Raw genomic sequence first — 23,960 nt, 5'->3', positions numbered from 1 at the left:
CCCAAATCCTCCGCAGAGAAAGTTCGTTGATAGCTTTTTTTTCCTTTTTTTTTTTTGCGGCCACAACTTCAGCCACGCAAGCCTCTTTTCTTGCCTGCCCTACATTCTGCAGCCGCATTGTTTGCATTCAAAGACGTGTGTGCCCACACAGCTGGAGGATAAGTCCAAGTCTCTCGGCAGATAAAGTGCGGCGCCCGTTGGCTGCTGCACCCCTCTTTTCATTTCCCTCCGTCTGCTGGGGGTGTCAGAGGCTCCCGGCCACAGCTGGAAGATGAATAGTGCTGCGCCGCTCCACTTTGTCATGGTGTCCAAGAAGGCTCTAAATGGCATTGAGAGACTTCTCAGGCTCGCGCTAAATGGGATCTCTGCGGCTCTGTGTAACCTTGTGTGTACGGAACAGCCTGAATCTCTAAAGTTGTCTCATGCAAGCCAGTTCCAAATCTGTCGTGGGCGCTGGTGCTTGCTCAGAGTACAGGCGTTATCGAGCCACGTTTGCATCCCACATACAATCGACATCACCCCGATTGTGGAACCCGGCCTCGACGTGCGTCACGTTCTGCGCACGTGTGGGATGGCGTCGTCGTGCGGCGTATTGATCTGTCCGTGCGTGTGCGAGGCGCGCGTGTGTGCACAACAGCCTCGCCTTGAATGGCGGCGCTCGGGCTGGAGAGACACAGATAAGAGGAGTCTTTCAGCACCGCTTCCTCTCTGTTCAGTTTGGTTGTTCTTACACCAGGGGCAACACCACCTACCTGCTCTGTCTCACTGTTCTCATGGAAACGCATCAAAGGAGCTGGAAGACAGACAGAAAACTGAGAGAGAGGGGGGGGGGGAGTAACATGCCGGAGATACTTTGTTACTGTACTGTTGCTCTTTCTCGGCGATGACAGTGAGTCCTGTCACACATCTTTCTACCCTTCTTGTTGGAGGGGAAGACCAAAGCAGAGCGCAGTGTGCAGGCAGGTGCTGTTGCTCCGTGTTCAAATTGAAGGCGCCCAAGTTACCCGCTCAACCGGCACAAAACGCTCACTTCTGGTCGGTTTCAGGGCACACCCATGCATATTTCAGTGGGTTTTGAAGGTATTCCTCCATGTTGAGTTTCCCCTCATGTGACGAAAGCAGGGCTGACACATAAGAGGGCCCCGGGGGGCCCGGAGAGTTCGGAAACCGAGATTAAACCAGAGACGGCCGCAGGCCTGCAGGCGCGGCGATTACCACGGCTCCCGTTAAAGGCGGCCTTGACGGAAATCCGAAGCGGCACGTCTCTTTGGGGGGGGGGGAGACGGGCAGAGGCTGCGTTCACGTCCGCCTTATAGACAGTAAGGCGGTAAACGTTCTAGCGTTGAGCGTCGGTGATAGCGGGGCACGTCCGGTACCGACTGTCACAACAGCTCCTCCATGCCAAACAGCGTACCAGAACGAGGCTGGAGCCGGTTGGATGAAACCTTATGAAGTATGAATTGTGGTCTCTTTCTTGATTGAGGTTGTTAAGGTTAATATCGGAGCACAAAGGAAACCTGCTGTTTCCAACGTGTTTCTGAGTATACCTCATATCAAGCCAAACCTTTTCTTTGATAATAATAATGTTTATTCAGTCTTGGACGATGTGTATTCTACTGATCCGACCTATGATTTTCTTCTTTTTCCTTTCTCTCACTGTCGCATCCATATTGCTACAATCTGGGCAAAATCTCACGGAGCCCCCGTCCCAATCTCCACACTCACAGACCCGGGGTCTTTGAGACGCCGTCCCTACTTAGTCTCTGAAGACTTTACTGTCGAATTGTCCAGTGAACAAGACATTTTGAGCCCCTATTGTGCACACTTTCCTGCATTTCTGAAGACTTCGCCTGAGGGAACTGCGGACGGTCAGAGCAAAAAAAAGGATGTTAGTATTTAAGAAGTCCACTGAAGGTGGGAGGGACTGCTGCTGGACGGGGCAGACAAACACAGGACTTTAAATCTAACGAGTGCTTTATTTAAACAAAGTAAACCTATTATGAATATTTAGCAGAAGACCACACTGTAGCATCAGATAAAAGGACATCTGAGGGGGGACAATGACCCAGAACCCCCTCCCCCCCCTATTGCTGGTCATAGTTGGTGTGTAGTCACTAGGAGCAGAAGAAAAGCTCCTCTGCATCGGTGACATTTGGGGTAGAAATAACGCAGAAGCTCTTCACACCAACATGCTCACAGCGAGCAGGCCCAGCGCAGGAACAATAGGCCCTCGGCAGCGTGCCCAGTTCGGCCTTTGAGAGTCTTTAACTGAACAGCTCCGCTCAGCACCGGCGATGTGCTGCAGGAGGTTGTGAAGGCTATCTTTTGATCGTGACTACAGAGGAGAATGTTCCATCAAGAGGAGGTCTTTCACTTGGTTTGGCAGCCAGTTCATTAATTCCACTTACTACGGAGAGAAAGGGGAAGGAGCTGAACACCCGTGACTGCAAATAAAAAGAGGCTGGAAAGATTTTTTTTTTTTTGGCATTTATTATTCAATGCCGTGTTCAACAACGGGGAAAACAAAAAACAGAAGCAGAAATTATTTTTGACACGACATCAATATCCATCAGACTTTTTTTGTTTTTCGCAGGGCTGCAATTTGAGCCGCGTACCCCCATAGAAACTTTTGGCAGCAGTAAGAATGCAAATATATCTGAGGTACTTCAGATGAATGCTAAACAAGAAAACCACGATATGAATTTTTGGCTTAATCATCATCAGCAGCAGCACAAAGAACTATTCGGACAGCGAGGCTACGGCGACGTCCAGACGCACGTGTTTTTTCACCATTCCGTTATTTTTACCGGCGGTGCTTCGTGAAACGCCGGTAGACTTCCTAGTGGGAATGGAAGTCCCACCTAGGAGGATTTAATTAGCGCTTTGAATGAATAACTTTTCACCCGTTTCTCTCTCTGTCCTTGGTAATCAGTTCTGGTCCATTAATGAAAGGATGACTATCGACTGGCGGAGCAGGCTGCTGCTAATTGAATGTGTTGAGGCCATTAAACATTCCTAATCAAAAACAAACACTCCAAAGCCACGGTTCCCGCAAAACAATATGATGCAACGACAATGGAAGCACGTTTTGTTGGAAGCTGAAAAAAAAAAAAAAAAAAGAATCTCTTTGCTTTGTTATTGGGCTATCGGCGCCAACCGCTCAGACTTTGACAGGCCAGAAAATAGGCTGCGTGTCTCGGGGCAGGGCACCACATTGAATTTCCCAAAGCTGGTGTTTTGATCCAAACAGCTGAGAGGGGGACGGACAAGAAAAACCCACTTTGTTCTTGAAACGTTCTTAAAGGCTCCGCGTGCAAACAGGTCCGTAAATCACTAACAGGGGGCCGTGGTGTGCCGCGTTGGAAATCACTGTCCCTCTATCGACATGGCGCTATTGATCTGAGTCACACGAGGTCGGGAGGTCAGTGTTACTAGTTAACAAAACCCAACCCCCCCCCCCCCTGCATGGCCCTCTGCTCGAGCCCTGAGATGACGTAGTTTTACCTTTTTAATTCTGCGTGTTTAAAAACCCGTATTCTTGTGATTTCTCTAGATGTTCCTTGCCGTCGTGTTCGTGTCCCGGAGTCACACGACTCTGCGTGGTTGTGAACCATCGCATCCGATCGATTCATCGCACGGGCGCGTATAATTGCAGATCCGGTGCTCATTATGCTTACATTACTCATGCTACACTAAATATTTTAGTACATGCAAATGTTATTATATGCAAATCTATGGAGACCTATTAGGTTTTTTTTTTATGGTGCGCTGAGAAGATTATTGCCCCCGGGTGTTTGGAACAGAAAATGTAAACGCCCTCACAAACTGGCTACGCTGAATTATTGACATTTATTTATGTGAAAATGCCAATGTCAATTCAACCTTGTGATCGTCTCATTAGATCCGTACAGTACAGACGCGCTGCAGCAGGCTGCTGTTTTTCTTGGAGTCTTGGAGGAAGCGGTGAGGAAGGAGAACTCCTCGGTCTGAATCACTATGAGGAGCACGTTGCTATCTTCAGTAATTGCGCGAGGGACCATGCTGTTGCACTCAAATTTGTTTGTGTTGTTCCTTCAAGGTCCAGTGCACCTCAAAAGGACGGACGCCCCCTTCGCCTTTCTGCAAGCGGGTTGTCGACATGACTCTCTTTGTCCAGCGGAGCAGAAAAAAATAAAAGGGGGGTCCGGTCCATGTCCCGTCTGACTGGCATGTCGCTCGCTTCGGAGGGAGCGAGAGGAGAGAGTTGCGCTTGTAAAAAACCAAACGGACGGCGGCGTGGAACATGGAGAGTTATTTCAGATGCTGATGGCTTCCGCGGGTCGAGCTGGGATGACCCTGCTTAGGTTCTGTTTTGATCATTTTAAGATGTGGAAACACAGCTGGAAGCTGTTTTTGTCTGTATGCAAGTGCTAAACCAAAAAGATACAGCCATGACACTGATTTTGACTTAGTTTTCTACCCTGATTTTTTTTTTGTTAATAATTTTTTTTATTGTCGTATTCGTGTTTAGGATTCTAAATCTGTGTGGAATAAACTCTCCATCACACAGTTCAGCGTAGTTCACAAACATGCCGTTGTCGAGTCTTTGCGCGTCAGTTGCATGTCTTGTGCAGTCGGTGCATCGGCCATTTGGAGCGAATCAAGGTAAAAACCCACTTTCCTTTCTGACTGAACTCACCTTGGGGGGCCGACTGCAGCTCAGCGATAGAGCGGGTCGTCCTTCAGTCGGAGGAATCGGAAGACGCGTCCCTGAGAAAGACACTCGACCCTGTAGCTGTTGCTACGCTGTGTGAACGTTGTATAACCGTTAGTTACTTAGGTAGCGCGTCAGGTGGCGCCTGGCCGTCAGTTTATGAATGGGTGTGAACGGGTGAATGGACATGTAGTGTTTAAGTGCTTTGAGCGGTCGACGGACTAGAAAAGCGTTGTACAAGTACAAGTCCATTTACCTTCAGATACTCTTTATGTCCTGTGGTTTTAGTATTGAAGACTCCCCTACTGTGGGATTGTAAAGTGGTTCTGGAAGGTTTTTAACGCTACAGTGGATTCCAACATCAAGCCAGTTTCATAGTGAGGGAAAAAAAACCCCATCAAACCACAAGTACATGTTGTCTTAATGTATGCTTTCCAAATACTCTGAGTTTTGCTAACATGTGACTAAACACAGCTTCCGTTCATCGCGGCGTCGCTATGCTACGCTTGTCGCACGCCGCCACCTTTTTCTTACGGCGCGTCGGCTGAGAACGACATGGGAGCCGACAAACGGAGGCTGTGTATTCAGCCGACTCTGGCGAAAAATAGATTTCAGTGCTTGGGTAATATCCGCAGTGAGCGTACAGCGCGATGGAGAGAACGCTGCAGACGTGGGTTGGGCTTTTACTCTGACATTTTGGTCGTTTGTGATCAACTACGAAAGCTGGCGCAACAAAGGAGCTGCAACAGATGTAGTCGTCTGCAGAACGAGTGCTCCAAACTTTTCAGAGCCGTACCTTCCGAGTCTGCTGCCGGTAATTGCTTATTAATCAACGTAATACCACCGCAGAAATCTCTTTAGTTCCTAAAAAACAAACTTTTAAGTGACGACTACACAGCGAGTGCGGTAGTGGCAGAATCCGCCTACTGTTTTCGATATTTTGCAGAAGGTCCATAGATGCAGCGAGGCGCCATATGCTCCTCTCCGGCGTGTGAGCAAAGAACAGCCGGTGGCTGGAAAATGGGGATTGAGAGTTGTGGGTCCACTCGGCTGTGGCCTGTCGTGGTTCGATGTGAGCTAACAAATCACATTCCCCTGAAATGCCTGCGTTTCCTAATGCTCGCGCTCATACATTTGGGGGTGTCCTAATTTGCTTTGTTTCTTCCACCCCCCCCCCCCAAATGATTTGACAAATGTGGCAAATTAACTGAAACAAATTCTCCACCTGTTCCAATAAAAAAGAAAAACACGTTCATGTGAAAACCTAGGCATAATTAAAGGAACAACAGATGAGCTGCAATATGCAGCGGTATAGTAGTTTGTGGACAGTGAAAATATGAGCAGGATTCCCTGCCGAAGTGCCCTTGAGCGAGACACCGAATCCCACTAGATCTATGGCTGATCTTTAGCAGTTGTCCCACACCGCGGCAAATGTTTCTGCTGACACGTCCACTGTGGAAACACAATAGGCTCTACATGTTCTGTGATACGCAGCAGCTGAACTGTGAACTCTCTCTCTCTCTCTCTCTCTCTCTCTCTCTCTCTCTCTCTCTCTCTCTCTCTCTCTCTTTAAAAAATGACTGTACAGTCACTAAGTTGCAGGTACTTCTGGACCAGGAACCAAACCTATGACCCCCTCCGGCTACAAGGCCATCATCTCACCCTGTGGACACTATGGCATTCTATTGCACCACGCATTTGTTAACCACACTGGGGTAAAGTACCATATCAGAGAGGGGCCGGAACTACTTAACACGTATGGGATTATGAACTATGACCCCCACCACTTACAAACGCCATGCAGGCATAGAGACATATGCCACCACTGCACTGATCACCCAACAGAGAGTGCTTGTAAGAGCAACAACCCGGTCATCACAACTCTATTCTCTACAACAAAAAAAAAAGGTGTGACGCATCAATAATGATGACTTTGATTCGAGTACTCGATTAGGAGTTTGTTCTCCCCTATTCACTCTGTTCATACCGCCTGTCTGTCCGTAGATCAACTGGTACTAGGAGCTGGATTGAAGAGAAAGAGAATCGAGGTAAGCTAAATCGCATAACTTATTTCAACAAGCTTAAGTTAAAGGGCTTTTACTGTGGAAGGTTGAGTATTTCAATGCTCCCATTTGTGTACTTCCTGGTCAGTGAGTGAGTAGCGAATGAATTAAGGATTTCAGTATTTCAAATGCAATGCCAAGTGTACTTTTCCCGTGGGTATTGTGTGGCAGTCTTTTTTTTTTTCTCTCTCCGTTGGCACAGCCAAGGAGTCCTTACGTGACACGATGATGTAGATCTTTCAAACGAGTGACTCAACATCTACTGACAGCTGGTGGCAGGCGCGCTTTGCAGGTGTTCTGAGCTGTGTGAGCTGGGCAATTAACTTTCCCAATGTGATTGTTGGCACTGCTCAATAACCGGTAAACAGAGCCGCGTTTCTTTTTTTTTTTTCCAAAGCTGACATTATATGCTGCGATGTGTGTAACATCCACTTCATCATTTCAAGTTCATAAAAGTCAGGTAACCTGCGCTGCGCTCATTCAGACACGGAGGAAAATCTCTGGAAAACATTTTTCCCCGTCTCCTTTTTGTTTGAGGCGTCGGCGGCAACTGAGAAATACTCGTCGTCCCAAAAAATATCCTGCGGCCTTTGGTCCTTGAGCGTTCATTGTAATCGTCTCAGCTTTCGTTCCTCCCAAGTGCATCTTCTTCACAACATCATGAGTCATGAGACAAAGCTGCGTCTGACTTAACAAGACCGAGTCCTTGATGAACCGTGTGGTACTTAGCATATGTCACGGAGCTGTAGTGTGGCCTTCTTGTACATTTCCGCGGAAGCATACTGAGTTGTCACACTCACCTCCATGGCCAATTGAGAATTCCCGAACACACAAAGCACTGAAGGCTTTGGTCGAGTCAGCTGAAGGGCTTACACCGAGTCTTTCTTGCTTCTCATTGTTTGTTGTAGCTGCACAGTCTTTTCTGTACGTTAATCCATATTTGCACAAGTCAAAACAAGCGAAAACAACACCAGACATTAGCAGGAACTGGCGCATTTATGTTATACACAACCGATGTGCATAAGGGGGCCTGTGATTGGATGACAGATGGTCTCCACTGTGACACGATCAGCACACAATCTCCTACTGGCGTAAAAAAAAAACCCCCCCGACAAGTTCTGCATAAGGAGGACGACGGGGTGAACGGCTGGGTCTGCAAACACCGGAGCAACCCAGGAGACCGCTGTTCATGTCTTGAGTAAAACCAGAAATAACGGTATTTGTCACATAACACCACTTCCGTAGCTATTTAAACCCAAACCACAATATTCTCCTGAACCTAACCAAGTAGTTTTGTTCCCTAAACAACCGCAGGGGCTTGTGCAGGCGGCACTGATCACAGGACATTCATAGGAAAATGCACGAAAAAAACCCCAAAATAACTTTCTATATCATATATATTAAGATATCATACCGTACGTTGATACGGGACAAGGGAGGTCATGACAAACCAGCTTAGCCCAGTGTAGGGGATGTGCGGCTGACAATTGGCAGCCCTGCTTATTGCACATTCAGCAGTTACGGAGCAACATTAGCGTTCATTTCTGCCACCTAATGAATCTCCTTTTTTGGCTCCGACGAATATGTGTTTTTTTTTTTCTTGCTAATGTCCCCACTATGTTCTCGAGATGGAAAAAAAGTATGAATACTGTTGAGTGCAGTTTAATCTAATCTCAAATGAAGTACCTGAAAACTTGAGCAAAATGTACTTATTTACTTTTCCCAATCACACTGTAGCGTCAAAGGACATCTGTAGTAAAACCTAATAATCACCTGTTGAGAGTTTATTTCTATTTTTTTGTTGACCACAGCTCTTTTAAAGTGCTCACACTGGAATTACTGTAATATTACACTCCGCACATGCCCAAATGCAATTAAGAATAAGTCTTTATATTATTGGTAAACATGAAAATAAATGCGTAAAAAAATAAACTGGCTGAATGTTTCACTGCCCCGTCAGTCACAGTGATGGATTATGATTAATTACACTGCAAACCCCCCCCCCCCCCCCCCCCCCGGCTGGGACGTCACTCTGACAGACTGAAAACGTGGTTCTCCACTCTGATGGCTGGCTGAGCCGAGCTGCAGACGGGGGAAGAAAGCAAATCGCACCTCGGCGGCCAAACCCTCCCCGTCGTTCCTCCACCGTCTCCCGGGTGTTGGCGCGCCGCGGCAGCTTGGGTACAGTGACACGGAACGCACCAGCGGGTTTTAAGACACAAGGTTGGCAAATCGGCAAAGTATCCCTTTATATCCTCAGCAAATGCAGTTTGCAACCCAATCATTTGTTACACACCACAGTGATGATGAGACGGGCCTTGTCATCATAAAAAGCCATTCAGTGAAAGGCTGGAAGCACTGCAGTGAATGGAGGAGGGGGGGGGGGGTTACAGTAATGGTCCTCGAGAGGCTTAAATGGTGCTCTTTCAGAAGATCAACTGGCATCTTGGAGAAGCATGTGCGCACTTGAGACTTGATGCGATCGGAGACAGTATGTAGAAATGTGACCTGTGCCTTAAAGAGCTCTGAGGCACGTGTTCCACCGCCGGTCCTCTGAAGGAACAGACCTCTCACTTTGTTCCCCCCTCCAGAATGCCAGTGAGCGAAATGTTAACTGTAGTCCTCAGACCATGCAGTCCTCAAGGGTGTTTCTCCACCCATGAAAGAGGGCATACAAACACGGAGAAGATGTCAGAATGTGCAGGAGGCCGGTGCTGCCGTGTGTCTCCCTGCGGGCCGGGATGGGACATCTCTCTGTGTATAAATGAGCATCATCGCATACAGTTTGGGGATTTATATCCTGGGAGCTCAAAGTTTTTTTTTTTTTTTTTTTTTTCTCTCACTTTGCAGAAGGAATTGGGGCACTGTGTGTATGTGTGGGGAGGAGGGAGAGAGCGAGAGAGAGAGCGAGAGGGGGGGGGGGGGGAGAGAGAGAGAGAGAGAGAGAGAGAGAGAGAGAGAGCAGATGGAAACATTGTAACTCAAGGCAACTCCGGGTGCAGCAGCAGTGCTTCCTTCCATGGATTGAAGGGAGGAAATCCTCCTGTTCGGCGTCGCCTGCAATGCAAATGGAGCCGACCGGGACAGACTAAGGCTGCGTTAAAACACACTCATCTGTAACAAACACTTGACTTTTGCGAGGACGGGAAGCTTTTATTATTATTATTATTATTTTTTTCATATTTTTCCGGCGCGAGGCATCACCCGCTGACAATTCCCCAGCGCCCTCCGCAAAGGCTCACACAGGTGACAAGAGTGTCCAACTTCACCGCATCGCCCGCGTCCTCGACGCGCTCGGAGAGAGCGCTTTCTCCGGCGTTCAGCGCGCGCTGCGCGTGAGACCCGTCGCTCTTGTTTTTGACGTGACATTTTGAGCTGGAGCTGCAGTGCACGTGTGGCCACGTATGACGCATCTGCGCCTTCAGCTGTTTGGTTAAAAAAGAAGAAGAACAAAAAAAAGAAAGAAGAGAAGAGAAGAGAAGAGAAGCCGGCGTCGGACGCTGGAGTGTTTGAGTTGTCGGGCAAGTTGCTGATTGGTATGTTCGTCATGTCCGCCTGGGCTAACTTGCGCGTCTCTCTGTAGAGGCGCACGGAGCTGCGCTCGGGGCAGAAGTTGCTTGGGAATAATAACAGTGCGAAGAGGGTTGATGTGAGCGGCTGCATTCACTACCAGCATCATCAGCGTCTCCGTGTGGAGGATCAGAACTGTGTGTGTGTGTGTGTGTGGGGGGGGGGGGGACCGCTGCCGCTCACCGCTCTTCATCTACATACTAACAGTTTTTTTTTTTTTTTTTTTTTTGCAGAACCCTGCCAGTGAATTTCACCTCCTGAGACCACAGCTGCGTAAACTTGGCCAGATCTGGTGACATTGTAGCCTCTCTGTGTGTGTGTGTGTGTGTGTGTGTGTGTGTGTGTGTGCGTGCGTGCATGCGCGCATCTGTGTGTGTGTGTGTGCGTGCTGAGCAGCCTGGATGGATATGCGGCTCACCGAGGGAATTTGAAAAGCAAGGGGGGATTACTATCAGTCCCTCTCCTTTTATAACCTCAAAATGGATGCCGACGACAGCCTGTGGAAACGCCAGTGGATCAGCCACTCTTCCGCCGATCTGATTGACGTCTGAGCGGCACGAGCGTTCAAAGTTTGGATAATCTTTAAAAAAAAAAAAAAAAAAAAAAAAGGCTCAAGGTGTAGGATGCAGTCTGGAGTGAAGACGCTCTCCGCAGGTGGAGGTGCGTCACTCTGCTGCCTGCTGCTCCTCTGGCTCATCTACTCCCATCTGCTCAGAGAGGGTAAGGACACTTCTAGTTGTGTTTTTTTTTTGTATTACTTTGTCAGCACCTCCATTGTCTCTAGTTATTGGGATGCAGCTGCACACGGTGTGGTCGGATCCTTAGAATGAATCCCCATGATGTCTGGTAAAATGTGTCCGTGCGCACCGCCAGTCAATTCATGGTGACCTTGTTGTGCCTTGTGCCGTTTCTGTAATCTGATTTGACGCAATAACGTTCCTTTTAGTGAGTGGATGGTCCTCAGCAGCAGGCCTGCGGTGACATTATTGAACTATTTCACATTTTCTATTGGTGCTGCTTGTAATATATAGGGCAGTGACCATATTCCCCCAATAGCACAGTGTAGAACCCTTGTTGTTAAACTAACCCTGTGGTTCTCCTGATTCTGACGCAGGCTCTCTGCTACCTCGTGTGATGATGATTTAGTGCCCTAATTGAGCTTCAGGTGACGAAGCGGCACCGGTTGCTCGCTATAATTCCCGGTGCAGACAGGAGGAGGCCCGACTCCTGCCTTCAAAGCTTTTACATTCTCACTCGGGTTAAGGCTATATCCATCCGTGCCATGCTTACCTCTTGAATAATACATCCGCCGGTGCAATTACACCTCCACCCTGACACAGAATAGAAAGCAAAAGGATGTCCCCCCCCCCCCCCCCCCCCGCACTTCATTTGCCTGCTGTCCCACAAACTAAACATTTTAGATTCCGGTGGCGTCAAAGACCCGCCGAGAACCGGCTTAAAGCATTGCAACTTGTTGGGAGATGTCGAACACTAAGTTTGCAGATTAGATCTTTTAATCAAGCATTGGCCAGCAGCATAATTACCGCTGTGGAGGAGGGATAGTGCCTACATCAATGTCTTTGGCAGCGTGCCGGGAACAAAAGTAGACACTGATGTGAAAAATGAACTGCCTGTGCTCTGAAATCGGCTCCCTTTGCTTCTAATTTGCAGTGTTTTTTTTCCTCTTCCAAAGTGCTGCTTTCACCAGCCTCTCTCTCTCTCTCTCTCTCTCTCTCTCTCTCTCTCTCTCTCTCTCTCTCTCTCTCTCTCTCTCTCTCTCTCTCTCTCTCTCTCTCTCTCTCTCTCTTTGCCGCCCCTGTGAAGCGTCTCTCACGTTCTCCGCAAATGATCCGAGGCGTGAACAGCAAGCCTCCTCGTCCCCTCAGCCGTTTATTATTGACCCAGTTTCACCCGAAAACGATGGCATTAGAGTGTTATTGTAGAAAATGGTTCAATCAATCTCTTGTGAACTTTACTAGCCCTTGATATTCCTCGAGTAAATAGATTTCTGCTGGATTTGGCCAAGTTAAAACCTCCGGATATGATTTGAGCTTTGACATTCTCTGTGTGTCGCTCACTCCTCCTTGCAGCCCTGAGCTGAATTTCAAGAATGAAGCGTGTAGTATTATTTAATCCGTACTTGTAATCTTCAAATCCTCCTTTGAAACTGGCAGCTGTGACCAGTCGGGGCTGTTGTAAGAGCTGTTCAGGCCCCCACTGCCAATTTATAATTGCATCAGCTACTTTACAGAACACATTTGATTGTTTATGACTGCTTACCACTGATGGAATCAAACCACTCATCACTTTCACGACCAGCTTTTCAAACGTCCACCTCCACCTCCACATGGCCGCTGTTGGAAGCAGGCACCGCGTGTGGTTGGACTAGCGGCCACAGAGAGGTGAAGCCATGTGGCGGCGGTGGGAGGCTGCGTCGCCTCCGCCCTCTCCGTACCTCATCTGTCATGGCGGCCGGGACAGGAAATCAAAGCGCAGCAGCCCTGTGAGCGCACGCCATTGGGCCGGGGCCCGCCACGATGAATGGCCTGTCAGCCGCTCTCAACGTTGCCAGTTTATTCGCCGATAAATTTGGAAATGTCTGGATTTCCTTCGCTTGACCACATTCCAGTTCAGTGGTGCAGTCGGAGAGCGGTGGCAAACTCCTGCTTGCTTTATCAACCACATTGCTTTGGGTTGGGTGTGTGTGTGTGTGTGTGTGTGTGTGTGTGTGTGTGTGTGAAGAGGAGGAGGAGGGGATGGAGCATTCTTATCCCCATTTGTAAGTTGGAGGTGGACAGACAGTTGGCCTTTGCTCTAACTCAGCTCAAGGAACTCAAATGCCAAGAATACATTTCAACTTCAACTGGGAACATCTGATCTGATCACATGAGGCCATGTTGCGTCTTAGAGGTGTCATTCCTCCAGATCTTTGAGCTTCTACGAGGCTAAGCACCCGTTCCAAGGATCACCTGTCAATCAATCAGTTTGTTAAGAAGTATAACATCTTTTTTTTACCCTGATTTCTTTTTGGAAGTTTAAAGCTTTTTAAAGCTCCTAATATTAAAAAATAAATATATATATATATTAACACTGGATCACATGACTGTTTCTGAAAAGTGAGATCGATGCAGAAAGTGCTTTAAAGCTGCATTCTCTCTACTGACCAGCAGGGGGCGACTCCTCTGGTTGTATAGAAGTCTAGTCTAAAATGACTCTACTTCTCTCTTGATTTATTCCCTCAGTAAACATTGTAAACATGAGTTTATGGTCTCAATCTCTAGTTTACAGTCTTCTTCAATACAGCATGATGTTCATTTAGTACATTATGGTCCATTTAGAGTCAAACAGACCAGAAAGCAGGGTGTGCTTTAGGGGCGGGGCTACACAGTGATTGACAGGTCTCTACCACGGCGTTGTCCGGTCTGGGAGTTGTCCGTGTTTTCCACTCAGATCGACTGCTTTTCTAGCGCTTTCCGACCTGAGCGGGGTTCAGTGTTCTTGCTCAAAGACACTTCCACGTGTGGACAGGAGGAGTTGAAATGAGAAACACTCTTTTCCCCTACCGATCTCATTTCAAGTAGAAAAAAAGGGCCTCTGTTTTCTAACACTAAATAGAAGACAAACAAAATTAGCAACTGCCTGGCGAAGAAAGTTCTGGAGCCTGAAGAGCCAGATATTCTCCCGGGAGTTGGTGGAGACCAAAAACAAGCTTCAAGGAGAGTAAATATTGGATTATCGGGTAGCCAGAAAAAATGACTCCAAATGAATGCTTGTGTTGCTCCTTGTCTGCTGAATGTGAAGATAGGCAATGTTTGCTAACACGTGCATTACAACAACGTTTTAAATGGAAATATCAGTTGTTTTTTTAGTGCGTTCTGCTGCCCCCAAGTGGCCAAAAAAACCCAGTTGCTGCAGCTTTTAGTTTCTGGTGGTTGCCGCTCTTCTGTTTGTCGGCTCATCTATTAATTCTCATGCTACGTAGCACTTTCTCTGCTCTTCCAAATAACATTTTGAACGTCAATCTGAAGGTGTCATTAATATAAAAGATACGTTGGATGACTCATCTACAGAGATCCTAAACTTGGTGTCGTATAAGTGCAACCGTCAGCAGTGTTGCTTTTTTTTTTTTTTTTTTTACAGCACACGTCACGTATTGTGATTAACGTGCCACTTTGATTTCTTTATGAATAATTCAATCATTGCTTCTGAACACAAATCCTGGAGGTGAGAAGCAGACATTTCCAACAATCTGTTACAAACTGTCGACAGGACCGACGGCACACATTTTATGAGGTGCGTCTGTCTACCGGCGGGTGTCACAAAATATTTTTTAGCACGAGTCACACGTGGCTTCAAAAATCAGTACAAAGCTCCGATGATGGCGGCGGCGGCGGTCCACTCTCTCTGCGTTGCGGACTCTGCCACGTGTCTTTGATGTCTCCTAGTTCAAACGTCATTCATAAATCAGACTGATTTCATCCTGGTGAGTTATTTTTTCGGAAAGCCATCAGGTTTACAGCCAGCCCTTCGCCAGAATGATGAATTTCAAATTCTTCGGGTGGCATTCTCTTTTAACTCAGGGAGCAGAGGACCTATCCAGCCAAGCATTAAACTAATCAGAGGAGCAAAGAATTACCGACTTTTTTTGAAGCGAAAAAGGATGATTTCCAATTCGAGTCTTCTTCAAGGCGGCAACAGGAGACCCGCTTTGATTATGACCTTGGCTGTAAATTCGTAGCAAATCATTCGAAAGTCTGCTTCTATAGGCGGCGGGAGCTGTAAAAGTATGAGCATCTTTTATGGAACAAAATGAAAATAATTTTTTTTTTTACAGCTAAATCAATTTGGCAGCACACAAAGCTCATATTTCGTAGCTCCCTGATTATGGATTCTTTCTAGCCTTCAGCTTTGACCTCCCTTGTGGTTGAGAGCAGCGCACCGCTCTGTGTTTTTCTGCATTGTTATTTTCTCTGGGCTTGAAGCCGCTCCATCATTGGCAGAGTGGTGTGAATGATTCCAGTTACGGTCCCTCAGTCTTGCGTCCCGATGCCATGAACGTGTTTTTACAGAGAGACCTTGCGCTTGAATATTAAAGCCGCGTTACTGTACCCTATGGAGGTCTTAATAGGGGTCTTCTGACGCTCACCCCTTTTCTCTGGGCTCACATGGAAGACGGAGGGCATCCTAGAGGGCTATGAAATTCGAAAGTGACTCACTGTGGCGTTAGCGTGCTCTCTGCGTCACATTCAGCTGAGCTGCTGTTTGCTTTTGCAAGCCATATTATACATTCACTCTTTACGCCTCGAGCCTCTATTCATCCACGACCAATTGTCTGAGTGTACTCTACATTGTGATATCCCCGCAGCCCAGACTGTGCTGCATCGCTGCAACAGAAATCTATCAGAGAGCCAACCTCCGTCGTGTGCGCCGTCCAAGGCAATGTCGCGGACCAGGCCTAAATTACAGCGTACAGCCATTGCACTGGGTGTATGAAAAAAGGGGGAATATTTTTCTATTTTAAAAAATCAGCCCACGGCAATGTCGCGCAATGGCAGCGCCGAGTGTTAGAGAGCGGCAACTGCTTAAAATACGAAATTGAACTGCAGGGACCTGGATGTCCAGGAGAGCGACGTGAGCAAACTCAACAGCACGCTGCTGCTCCCCGGTGACGGAGGAAACAATCTAGCGCTGTTGAGTCCGGCTTGCCTCCCCGAGGGATCGCCATCCCACCGCCGCTACGAGAAGTTTCAATTTGTCATCTCCCGCGGGGGGTGGAGTAGCGAACACACCTGACACGAGAATTACATTTGGGCAAAAAAAAAAGAAAAGAGCACATGCATCTCAGTCGGTCGGTGGGGGTGGGGGGTGGGGGGGGGGCAGTGCTTTGCTCTCATTTTTCTGCAGCTCGTGACTGCATAGAAATCATTGCTCGGTGCAGCTTTAACAAGTCCCACATTTTGATACAGCGCAGGTACTCGTTTTGTGAATAGGAAGAGCTTTTTAGAGCAGAAAACTCTCCAGCTGCTTTTGTCATCAGGAAGTGAGAGCCGGAGCTGCTCCTGCAGAACAATGAACGGTGGACTCACTGTGAGGCCAACTCGCGTGCTTATTTCACCGCCTGCAGATGAATGAGCCTCATCCTGCAATAGCATAACCTACCACTCATCTCCAGGAGTCACCCTGGCTGCTCCCACGCTTCCCTTTTGCCATCGTTCCTGATTCATTTCTGTCAGCTTTCAGGTTAAATTGCATACTCGGGTACCATTACAGGTCCTCCGACTTCAGCGGAGAGTTGTTCACTTGCATAAATATTGATCGGGCTGCTGTACGGTATTCAAATAGCATGTGAAGTCGAGCGGCGGTGTTCCCCCTTAAACCCAAGCGTATTGATATATATATAAAAAAAAGGGCGCGTTTCGCTCTGCTGCCCTACTTGTTCAGCAGCAGAGGATCACGGAGGTGTCAGGGAAACGCACAGCATGGGGTCAAACTCAAAACATCTGCCTCTCTCACCTGGTGTCCTGTTACGCGCTCCCTGCTGTCCATCTCATTACCGGACGGCGTTGGGGTAATGAGATGCACTCGGCGGCGGCGGCGGCTGCCTCGACTAACATATGCTCTGTAGAATAAGGTTGGCGTTTGACGCTGTCCCGAGTTGTTAACGACAGGCGAACGCTGCGAGATGTGAACGGCCGGGAAGGGAACATTAGGTTCTGAGCACTGCAGATGGGATCAAAAAAAAAAAAAAGCAGCTGTGGATTATAAATCGGATCACTTAGATAAAGCAGTTTATGTTGAAACGCTAATGTGACGCCGTGAATGACATTAACATGTCAACGTAAGAGGTGGTCAACTAATGCAGGTCATAGGTGAGACTGAAATACTAGTAGTTGATAGTCAAGAGATAAATATAACATAAAAATAACAATGAACCTGAACAATATAACAATGTAGAAATATTAAAGTCAACAGTCTTGGTTTGGAACCACAACCATCTTCAGTCCCACCCTTCATTTGGATCTCTACACACCTGGACAGTTCCGATAATGCATCTTCCACTGCATGGTCACAAAATCTGTCCCCCCAGACGGAAATATGAACATCTGGCAAAGCACTTGTCTGGTAGTTCCTGCTACAGCCGACGCCTCCAGGACAACATCTTGCCATAATGACTCGCACAAGGCGATAACTCTTATAGTTGCAACCCAAATTCTCGACTTAAATCTCTCTATTTTTCTGTGAGGTGTACTTAGAGGAGTGCTCCAGATCACTTTCTGCAAACCTCTTACCTGCACAAATGTCACAAGTCTTAATTGCTCATTTGAAGTCGATGAACACCACCTGTTCCTGAGGAGGCGCACATTTGTAACATTTACCGTACTTGACACCTCCTTCTTTTTCTTTTCTTTTTTTTGGAGGGGGAAATTGGGAAGCATGAACATCGCGTCCTGGTGAATAGAATGTTCTTTTTATTTTTGTTGGGTGATTTTATGTAAATTCATTCAGATTAAGGCTTCGCAACGTTTGAATCAAACGAGTGTCATCCATCCTGCAGAGAACGGACGGCTACCTTTACACGACTGAAAGCAATTTCTTGGTGACTGGAAATCTAAATAAGAGAAAACTGGCGAACGCCACACACGTTCTCATAAATCACTTGTTCCACTTCAGAACAAATCTGTGTGTACGAGCGGTTCTTGGGGCCCGTGGTCGGGTTTCAGCTTGTCAAATGTGAGGATTTGCTGCTCCCCCCCCCCCCCTTAACCACAGACGGGCTCATCGATTAATCGTTCGTTTTCTCATTTCAACTCCTCCTGTCCGCATCTGGAAGTGTGTTTTGAGCAAGAACACCGAATGACTCTTGGTGTTTTGGGGGTTTAGTCGGTTCTCGTTACGTTTCAAAATGTGAAAACAGCAGCCAGCGCAAAATCAATTTGGACAGATTACCTGCGCCGTTAATATGCATTACGTCTCGCACAATTCTTTAAATCTTCCGTAAAAGATCAGCTGAATTCACATCTGATTTGACGCGCGTTGATATGACTGTCATGCTCTCTAAATTGGGGGCTTTGTCGGCGGTTCCATTGGAATCCTCGAGAACGGCGCTTCTGTCGCGAAAAGGAACATACAGTGGAATGGACGTAATCAGACTTATTATTGGATGCCAGTGTAGGGTTTACATTGTGATTGACTTTCTCAGGTAAAGAAACGGGTTTGTTTAAGTCACTCTATAGCTGTGTCTTTACGGGAAAATAATTCCAAACACAATACGTATTGTCATGAATAATTAACTGAGCTAGCTTTACGTGAAGTGGAATTTGTAATAAATATGGTTTGAATCTGTAGTGTGCAGAGGCGCCCTTTCCAATAAAACATTGTAGAACCTCACTTCCATCTTAAGCAGCCCGCGAGTAATTACAATCTATAAAGGGAGATTGTTTTAATATGGAAATGGAATCCCTGTCATAGTTCGTTCAGTGCAGCCTGTCATATAATTTTATGGCAAATTCCCCCGAGGAGAAGCAGAGCCTTTCTCACCGCTCCCGATCTGGCTTCAGTTGACTATGTGCGAGCAGCGCGGGGCTGTGTCTGACGCCTTGGTCTGTTTAATCCGATAAAGGTATTTTATCAGTCAGGACTAACTACTGATGTATCTTGCGCAGTCTTAATTAAAGACACACACAAGGAGAACAAAAAAAAGAAAAGACGATAAGCCAGAACAAATGTTTTATTGATAAGTCTAAATAAGGAACGGTCTGCGATGTTGACAGCAAAGATAATTAGCGGTTGTATACATGTTCTGGGGTAATGCGTCCAGAGTTTAATAACCTCGTCATGCCCACCGGTTCTCAGCCCAACAATGACGCACATTGAAACAGGGGAGCATTGTGAAAGCCAGCGTGGACTCCTGGCAGCCTATTTCAGGCAGAGATACTGAGATATTTGTGCTCCTGGTTTGTGATCTGCGGCGTGTCTGATCAAAGCGCCGACATGTAGAGCACAGACTCGCGTCTTTGCTCTGAGCTCTGCGTGTGTGTGTGTGTGTGTGTGTGTGTGTGTGTGTGTGTGTGTGTGTGTGTGTGTGTTTTTTAACCCCTTTGCGTCCGCCCCGCCGCTCTACACTTGCATGTTGTTGTGATTCAGTGATAAGGTCATCAGGCTGCCAGTCAGCGCTGACAGACGGCCTCTGTTCTCCGTATCGGCTTCCTGTAGCCCTCTAGATGTCTGACAGGATGCGGAGTCTGGACGGCAACGCCTGAAGCCCATCCTTTCGCCCGCCAAGCTCCTCCGCCCGCCGTGTGTGCATTTCATCATGTGAAACAGAGACGAGGCCAAACGTCTTCGCGCCACTGAGTGACAGAAACCCCCCCCCCCCCCTCACATGAATGAACTCCTGTACATATGATGGAGCGCTGGCCGTGGCTGAGGGGCACTTTACGAAGCCTCCACCTCCTCCTTCTTACTATTCACCTCCTTCAGGCTTTTTTTTTTGCATTAAGCCCATTCATCTTTTCAGCGTGGAAATATCTGATGGCACCTCTGTCCCCCAAGCCTTACAGGGACTCGCCTCGGCGGAGAAGAGAGTGGAGGGTGGGTTGAGTGGTGGGTGGGTGGGTGGGTGGGGGAGGGCAGCGTGGCTGATGCTGTGAAATGAAAATGTGCATAGCAATTCTTCGTAGAGGTGATTGCGTTTTATGACTCCCGAGACTGGTCTAGGTAATAATTTCATGAAAAAAACACACTAATCTTATCAGCCTAAATCACAAAAAGTAGCTGTCACTGAGACTCACAACCCATCCACCAGTCCATTAAGTGAGATGCAGATGTTGTCCTGTTATCTGGGGGTCGAGGAGTTACTGACAAAAAGTCTTTAAACCTGGCCAGCAGGCCCTGTAGAGGTTGCGATGTTGAGGCGGTGGAGCTGGAGGAAAGCTCCTGGAAAGCTGGTTCATCCTCTGGGGAACGGCACGGTGTCATTTCACGGCAGCACGATCTCTTGATCGAGCTCTCGTGTGCAAATGTGCAAAATTTGACCCGGGTTCGCCAACAACATTGGGATCCCTCCTCTGGGGACCATGAAGCTAAGGCTAACTCAGTTTTGCTATGGGCCAAAGTGTTGACACTGAAGGAAAGGTCACTGGATTACAAAAAAATGAGCGAGATCCATTCTCTCCATTCTCTCTGCGGCCAGGGGACGTCTTGACCTTATGATGTTGCTAAATGAAAGGTCACACGGACACCATAATCAGACAAAACCGCATTCGTCATTTGGAATATTTCCAAAGACGTCTTGCTCTGAAACTAGCTGCTTCTGAAAACCCCTTCAGTGCCCGCTGAGGCAATTTTATGAGTCATTTGTGTTGATCAACAACCCCTTCAACCTTTGCCATTGTTACAGTCACTTCATTCTGTGCAGCAGTTAGCGTCTCACTTAATGAACCTTTTGAGGGTGTTGGGGAGCGACTAGAAGCAGCGGTGGAAAGGAGCGATGGTTGGTGAATGCCAGGGATTGACCTTACGAGAACTGCAGCACAGACTCTTCTCTAATCTGCCCTCGCTGAGCTGCTTTTACTTCAGTATCTGCCTGAATGCCTTTCAATGGCGGCTGTCCGTTCAACGAAGAAGAGAAGGAAGAACGCACTTTGCATTTTTACAGATCATTACAAAGGTGAAGCAAGTCTCCCTAACTTTTTTCTGAGGTTTACCGTTCATCCCGTGAGCAGATAAGCACTTCTTTAAATAAATGTGCCGTGAGTCGATGCACATTAATATTGTTCTGCAGGTTATTGATTCCTTTATTTAATATCATTTGAGGCTGCAATAAACCTTCCTCTGATTTTGAATGGCAAAGGTGCTACCTAAAATGTGTCATTTACATATATTGAATTTGTTCTTCCAAATGTGTTTTTGAAAGCAGCAGACACTCTCGAGCAATTTACTGTGATTAATGCTTGTTTATCTCAAAAACACAAGACTATTAACATACAATAATTTCCCCCAAACACACCAGGAAGGCCTCAATAAAAGACAATTAAATATGTTCCCTCGGGTTTCCAAAATAATTTACCCAAACAAAACTGCTGCCTCGTCACTAAGTGTTCGACGAGACTACAATAGGCCGTGCAGAGGGTTCGTTTTAATACGTCTCTACGTTGAAAACATCATTGTTTCAGCTCTTCTTTTGTTCGCCCGCGGCTGTTGCAAAGTTTTCAGTGTGACTCATTACAAACGATCACCGGAGCCACGCATGAGCTACAGCTGCAGCTTCTGGGCGCAGAGCTCAACTCCTCACCTTGTCGATAATTGGAGACAGGTGTGCTGCCGTGTGTTGAACCACCGAGTGGAAATTCATCTCTCGGCGTTACAAAGTCACTCAAATATTTAAAATGAACGTTATTCAAATTGACGGCGCGTTTACTTACATCACGATCATTTCATGCCGAGTAAAGAGTTAGTAAGAGTAAAGAGAAACGGTGCATAGTTACAAAATTATTTCACCTCAGGTTGATAGCAGACCACCTCAAGGTGTCACTCAGAGAGAACCAGGACATTCTGATGTAGCATTTCAAAATTAAAGCCCTTCAAAATTGCATGCATGAGCGAACTTCAAATCACATTCATGAGACAATTTGTCTATTTTCAGATTAGATTTTAGAGGAAATGGTGAATAGTTACAAACTAATTTCACTTCAGGTTAATAGCAGACCATCTCAAGGTGTCACTCAGAGAGAACCAGGACATTCTGATGTAGCATTTCAAAATTAAAGCCCTTCAAAAAACGCATGCATGAGCTAACTTCAAATCACATTCATGAGACAGAGTAAAAAGCGTTGATATCAACTCTTTATCAACACAAAATAATCAAGATAAAGAACATGTGTTTGTAATTACCCTCCCAACCTCACACTCTTGACTTGTACGTTTCTCCAGTTTGTGTATCCTAATTCATTTAGAGATCAATTTCTGACAAACTTGAAACTCCAAAAGAAAACCTGCGTAGCCACAGGTCCTCGGCCACGGAGTCATCCATCAATTTCTAATACCTGGAGAACTCTGCGGTGATTTATCTGTGTTTGGATTGAAGTGAACGGTGGTTTCTGAGCAAAGGTAATCACGACTTTTAAGACATTTTGTCCATTTGCCGTTTCAGTAGAGCTTAACTTGACTTGAAAATTGGTCCTGTTGCCGGACCACGGGGCCCAGCAGCCGCTGCCGTGTCAACCGAGTCAGTCACGCATCATTTCCGCCACCGGTCCGTGTTTCACCAACGAGTTCCTTTTACCACTTTCGTGGAGCTTCAGACCGGTGGGCCTGTTAACTTGCAGTTATGACTAACGAAATAGAAAATGTCCTTTTATCAGATTCTTGGAAGGGTTTGTTTTCCACAGGATCACCGTGAGACACTTCTATCAACAGAGCAGCCGTACTGTATAAAATCTGAAGAAGCCCTCTAGCCTGCTGCTTGTAAAGCTTTCAAATCACTTTCTCATTTTTCCATTTGAGATTGTTAAACGAGAGCATCAAAACGGTTCTATGCAGACCGCAAAGATGGCCGTCTCGCCCCGAGCTGCCTGTCGTCGTACCTTTTGTGGACCAGCTTCTCCTTTGCAATATGTTCTCTGCGCTCTCCTTATGCTAATGTGACGTACTTTGTTCCTCGCTGCTGTGTCCTGCAGGCCAGTTGGCGGTGGGAACCTGCGAGATAGTGATGCTCAACAGAGACAGCAGCGTCCCCAGACGGACCATCGCAAGGCAGACGGCCCGCTGCGCCTGCCGGAGAGGCCAGATCGCCGGGACCACCAGGGCGAGGCCGGCATGTGTAGACGGTGAGTTGAACGACCTTCCCCACATGTGGGTAATAAATGTTGAAGTGATGAAAAATGGATCCTCAACTGGTGCTTAGAAACAGTTTGGTTTTACTGTCATTTAATTCACTTATTGAAGTACGACCTATTCCCGGGATAGGCATCGCTGTCTCACCAGCAGTGACCGTTTCATTGATTACTAAATGAAGGACAGGACCCTCTAATGTTTGTATTTATGAGGTCCGCTGCATTACTTCCTGCCTCAGACCACTTTATTACTCGCACGGCAGTTGTGGTTAAACTTACGACTTCGGGCCATTGTATGTAAAAGGAGATTACAGAGCCGGAGGAGAGTGGGAATATAAAAAAAACAACAAAAAAAACGTAGAATTCCCGGATAAATTTGTAAATTTACAAGAAAAAAAACGAATTATCTCAGAAATCGAATTGTACAAAACCGCGGTAATGCCAGCCGCCGTCTGAATTTAGTTGTTCTAAAGTAGTGTTCCTAAAGATGAGGCGAATATCCTGAAATATACAGATACAAGTTTTCTTTCACGTTCTTTCTGTTTTATTTACTGGACATAAGTAAATATTAATATATACGTACCTTATTTTGCACTCGGTGGCTCACGTTACAGCAGTGACACAGTGTGTGTCTGTGGTGTGATGAGGTTGATCAAGATTTGCAAAGTGAAGCCATGTGGTTCTTTAACAACAACAAAAACACAATTTTCCTAAGAATATTAGTTGTTCCCTGTGAATTTGTGAGTTTTTAAAAGAGAGCGCTGAATGAACGCCTGACTCTTATTTTGACGCAGTGGTGAA

General features: G+C 46.8%; 1 protein-coding gene across 6 annotated transcripts in view; it reads left to right on the top strand.

Moving 5' to 3' along the window:
* Positions 1 to 5,425: 5,425 nt before the first annotated feature.
* tafa5l (TAFA chemokine like family member 5, like) overlaps positions 5,426 to 23,960 on the top strand; it is a 41,937-nt gene continuing 23,402 nt past the window's right edge. For 3 of the 6 annotated variants that reach the window (XR_011102222.1, XM_068705278.1, XM_068705281.1), the window contains exons 1-3: positions 9,740 to 10,292; positions 10,560 to 11,046; positions 23,004 to 23,153. Coding sequence is in view for 5 of the 6 variants with exons in the window: in XM_068705278.1 (XP_068561379.1) it covers positions 10,950 to 11,046; positions 23,004 to 23,153 (247 nt within the window). In the remaining variant the exon portion in view is untranslated. The other 3 variants (XM_068705279.1, XM_068705280.1, XM_068705282.1) reach the window with 3 other exon arrangements.

This window comes from Cebidichthys violaceus, unplaced genomic scaffold (assembly GCF_023349555.1).
Source record: "Cebidichthys violaceus isolate CVI_PGR_0920_01 unplaced genomic scaffold, fCebVio1.0.p SCAF_112, whole genome shotgun sequence".
Lineage (NCBI taxonomy): Eukaryota > Metazoa > Chordata > Actinopteri > Perciformes > Stichaeidae > Cebidichthys > Cebidichthys violaceus.
Note: the sequence above shows the minus strand (reverse complement) of the source record. Positions and strands in the feature narration are given on the sequence as shown.